This window comes from Capsicum annuum, unplaced genomic scaffold, assembly GCF_002878395.1.
Source record: "Capsicum annuum cultivar UCD-10X-F1 unplaced genomic scaffold, UCD10Xv1.1 ctg2323, whole genome shotgun sequence".
NCBI classification, from domain to species: domain Eukaryota; kingdom Viridiplantae; phylum Streptophyta; class Magnoliopsida; order Solanales; family Solanaceae; genus Capsicum; species Capsicum annuum.
In genome coordinates this window covers 1-4,747 of record NW_025829359.1, presented here as the reverse complement: position 1 = coordinate 4,747, position 4,747 = coordinate 1, and the positions used below count along the sequence as shown (strand labels likewise).

The window sequence follows — 4,747 nt, the reverse complement described above, 5'->3', positions numbered from 1 at the left end:
CGTGTCTGTGCAGACGCAACCTCAGGAGACAATTTTTGCTTATCCACATATAAGAAGGCTGAATCTATAGTCACAATCGCAAATGCATGAACAACTGGGCAATAAGATACATCACTGCCTCGGACATTATATAACCACGCAACCTGTAAGTTGGCCATAATTAGATTTGAAGAATATCCAAAACCAGGTTAACCACAGCTATATGATGGAAAGCATTTGGGTATAGGGTTAAAGATTTACTTCATCAAGTGCTGTTACAATCATGGCACGAGCCTTTCCCTGTACAAGATTTTTCCTCAATTCTTTCAACTTATCTGCAACAGACCGACCAGCAAATTGCAACGGATGCACAGTTACAGGATTTGTTTCAGCAGGTGGTCGATTTGTCCAAACTTCATCAACCAAGTTTCTAGTCGTTTGAACCAACTTTTGTTGTTTCTTAGCAAAAGCACGCTCCCATTTCTGTGCAGTATCTACTGACACACACCAAGTATCAGCACCAATGGCTGCATCCTTTGGTAGATTCTGGTAAAGAGCACCATAAAATCAATTAACATATCATCTGAACTCAAGGGTCACAAATTTCACACTCCTCTAACTTGCAATTTCGGATTAAAAAGTTTACAGTACCTTGTTGCATGGGCTACAGTGACTAGAAGAAAAAATTTGGACATGAGAGGATAATTGTCGAAATGGTACGGCACATCACTGTCACAAGTAATGGAGACAAAATCACAATAGATGGGATAATAACATTCTCTTCCAATTCAGTTCGGTCTGACATATTAAATTTATATATTATCATTCGGTTAACGTTGCCAAAGTTTAAAATCAACCTTTTTATCTACTGAAATAAATAAAGAAAGGCAAGAGTAAGACTGTAGAAAATAAGGATCTAACAAATGTAAGAGAATCAATATGATCCATGAGAACTGACAAATAAAAATGGACACGAACACCTTTGCCTATTCCTTATGATACTGTGTTCTAGAATACACATGAACAGCCCACAAAAGGTGAGAAGATTGAAATTATTTTAATACAGGAAGCTTATATTATGGCAAGACAAGTCTAGGATAGTACATTAATGAACTAGAGGGCTGTCATTCCATAAAGAGGAGGATGGAATGACCACTTCTACAATAAACTTTTAATGCCCGTACTGACAAGAACAGAACCTTCAAGGAGATTAATATATCATCTTTGAGATCAAACGACATTCTAATGACAAGATAAAAAGACAGCTCTTTTTAAATATGTTAAAGATAATTACACAACTTTACAATTGAGAGATTTTCATCACAGCTGAGATGTAAATAAAAAAACATGAATAATACTTTGGGATCTCTATGATACTTTTGTCCTGTTGATTCTGCATATATATTTGGTTCACTAAACACCAAAACCAACTAGGCACTAACGAGCCTACGCAATAGGTGCTTTAATGCAAATTAAGCAACAAACAAGACAAGAATAAGCAGAAACTAAAGCAGGTAACTGAATTTACTAGAAACAAGGTAAAAGAATAGTCACATCGGTCATCCATATATCAACAGAAGGGTCTTCTCCCATACGCATGAGTTTCCACTCATCACTAAGCTGCTGAGCTGCCTGTAAGAAGTACCTGGCATCGGTCCACAGAAGTGCTTCATTCATAGTTATAAGCGCCAAACCTATTTAAATAAAAAGAACATACAGCTTCATTTCTACCAATTCCATACCAAACAATGAAAACTAATAGGTGTATAGGCATATTAGATGCTACGAAAACTGAAGAAAAGCAAAACTAACCAGCACTTCCCGTGAATCCAGAGACAAATGCTCGCCTTTTGTCCCGTGCTGATACATATTCGCTCTGTCACATAATCCAATAACACATTAGAAACTTATATGGCAGTCCGATGTTACATTGCTCGAACTCTCCAAAAATGTTGTTGCACTTGTGCCGAATTCTAACACGCAATTTTTGAAGAGTTGAGTAACATAGGTTCGATGAAATCATACAAAAAGAGTGAACCTGATGATAATCTTCGGAAGGAACAATCAAAGCATGAAGAGGAGGAGAGTGAGAGGACATTAACGACCTCAGAGCAGTGACCGTTTCCGCCATGTCTGTAATCAAACAGCGCTTCCTTCCCGGAAATTAAAATTAGTAGTAGTACTAGTAACGGAAGACGATAATTTTTCTTCGATTTTTTATTAATCTGATTCCTGATTATTTTAGTTTCCCTTTGACTGTTTATAATGATCTATGAATAGAATTATATTAAATAGATTACCAAAGTAGTAATATGTCTTTAAGATTTGAAAGTACTTTGGGCCTTGTTCTTAGTAATCGTGTAATTTGGTGGTAATTAATGTATTTATTCTGGGTAAAACCGTAAAAGCAACGAAGTATCCAAGATTCAAATCTTGTTGTTTGTTGGTTAGACATTATAATGAGTATGACCGTTGATTTCGATTGATTTGCGATCGTGATTCTAATTTCTAAATAGCGTTTAAACATGCTCTTTCAACTCTTTAAAAAAAAAAAAAAAAAAAATTTACTTCCTCTGTTTCTTTTAATTATTTTCATCTTTTGTGAGTCAATTTGACTAATTTTCAAAGTTAAGTTAGATTAAATTAATTTAATTTTTTTAAAATTAAAATTTGAATATTCAAAAAGTACTGTAAATTATATATTTTTTTCATTTGATTAAGAAATGCATCGTAAAATATTAATCAAAGATTATGTCTGACTCTAAAGAAGAAAAGAAAATAATTAAAAGGGATGAGAGAGCGCAATTGAGATTTTAAATTATGATTTTAATCTTTCTAATAAGAAATTTGACTCGTAAATTTATATATTTTTTAAAAATACTTATCATTTTAAATTTGTATGAAAATATCGTGTTGAACAGATTGTATGTAAAAGATTATATTAAATAATAATTAATTACATCATTACTAACGTAATAATTACTACTATTATTGACTAATGAATCTTTATAAACTTATATATATTGAAAAGATTGCAATCAAAGATATTTGTTTGCAAAAATAAACCTGTCAATGTTTACTTTCATTTATTGTGGGGTCTTGCAAAGTGAGTCGAATAAGGTAAAGTATACTTTGTACATACCACTAGTTCAGATGAAGCAGAACATATGATTGCGATAGACCCAGATTCTAAGCAAATAATAATATAAAAAATAGAAAAATAAAATAACATACCAATAGATAATAAAAGAATCATCCCGGCCAAATTAAAAATCCACACACAACTTTAACTATAAACGAGTCTAAGTTTCAAAGTGGACTTACTGTTCACCCTTGGGCTGTGAAGCAAGGAGGGCTAATGTGTTACTTATCATGTCTCTTCACTTCAATCCTCTTTTCTTACTTGTCAATATTCGATATTGGAGCAGAGGAAGGTGGTAGTGGCCCATGATTATTTAAGCCCAACAATTGCAACTAATAGGCCCAACATTTTGATGAGGAAGCATTCTACTAAGCCTTTCTCAACCCTTCTTAACTGTTTAATCTTCACCAAAAGGAGTAATGTTTGTGTTTTCAACAAGTGTTAACCTCTGTATTGATTAGGCACCTAAATAGCGTTGAATCCGAATCCCTCATATTACTAAAAAAAAAGAAAAAATTATTAGCCAGAGATATACGAAATAACATAATTCATTCTTACACTAATACCATTTCATTTTCAAGATTTTGAACCTACGGACGCTGCCCTGCAGTTGCATTATCAAGAACCCCAACATAATCGAAACGAAGATTTTATTTTTATTTTTTGTTCAGAAAAGAAGCCTCCAGAATATTCTAGAGTAGAGTAGAGTAGAGTAAATTATTACAATACAGTTTACACTTTTCTTAGTGCATGCAGTAGCAAAATGAACTAGTAGTTTGGACCACTAAACCATTTTTTTTCCGAATCTAGGACACCTGAAGGACTCATGTACTGCAACCCCTTTTTCCATTATCTTAATTAATGTGGAAGTAACATCTAGATTGTTAAAGATATGGCCATGGTCAAAGATCAACATTCAACAACACCTGTGCAAATATATAAAAAACAAAACACTTGTAAGTGGGTGGGTGACCATGTGCTCAAAGCTAACAAATTTTGCTAAATATATATAGTGAGAGAGAAGAGTACTGCCAGATATTTGAAATGACACGTAACTCAGTTCTCTACCATGTGTATCTTGTACTAAGTCTGATTATTACACTTAAATTACCTACTTATTTAATTGATTAATTACTATGGGGATTTGTTTAAGCAAAGAATCAAAGGTACACGTCGCCCAATTAGCTGTTTTGATTTATTTATTTATTTATTTATTTATTTTTATTGCATCTTAATATGTTGAGTAATCGTACTTGATGATTATTTAAGTCACTTTGGAGCTGTATAGGACACTCCTCCGATCCCTCCCTCCCTTTAAGGAAAGATAAATTGCTCCAATACAGATAAAGGGTAAAGCAAAATTTTAAACTATTAACGCAATTTAATATATATATATATAACCAGTTATACAAGATTATTTGTCTTTATTTTACAGTTTTCTTAACCTGATAATTACTAGTTCCACTTCATATGGAAATCACCAGTAATTATTTATAGTATAAGTAGTTTTCTAGAGTATCGCACATTAAACTCTTAATCTTTTATTTTTTTTGTGCTTGCTAATCAATACAGATCAAGTTCATCGGCAAGAAGAACCATGTGCAGGGTTAATGGTCTATTAAGCCT

At 33.0% G+C, this 4,747-nt stretch overlaps 1 protein-coding gene across 1 annotated transcript; it reads right to left on the bottom strand.

Annotated features, from left to right (window-relative positions):
• Positions 1-20: 20 nt before the first annotated feature.
• LOC124890716 (aminopeptidase P1-like) lies at positions 21-2,352 on the bottom strand (the record flags this gene model as incomplete). The annotated part of the gene is given in 5 exon segments (XM_047402491.1): positions 21-143; positions 241-525; positions 1,534-1,673; positions 1,792-1,855; positions 2,018-2,352. Coding segments are annotated over 5 exon segments (705 nt in total), but the record flags the coding sequence as incomplete, so codon positions are not given.
• Between the last annotated feature and the right edge of the window lie 2,395 nt (positions 2,353-4,747).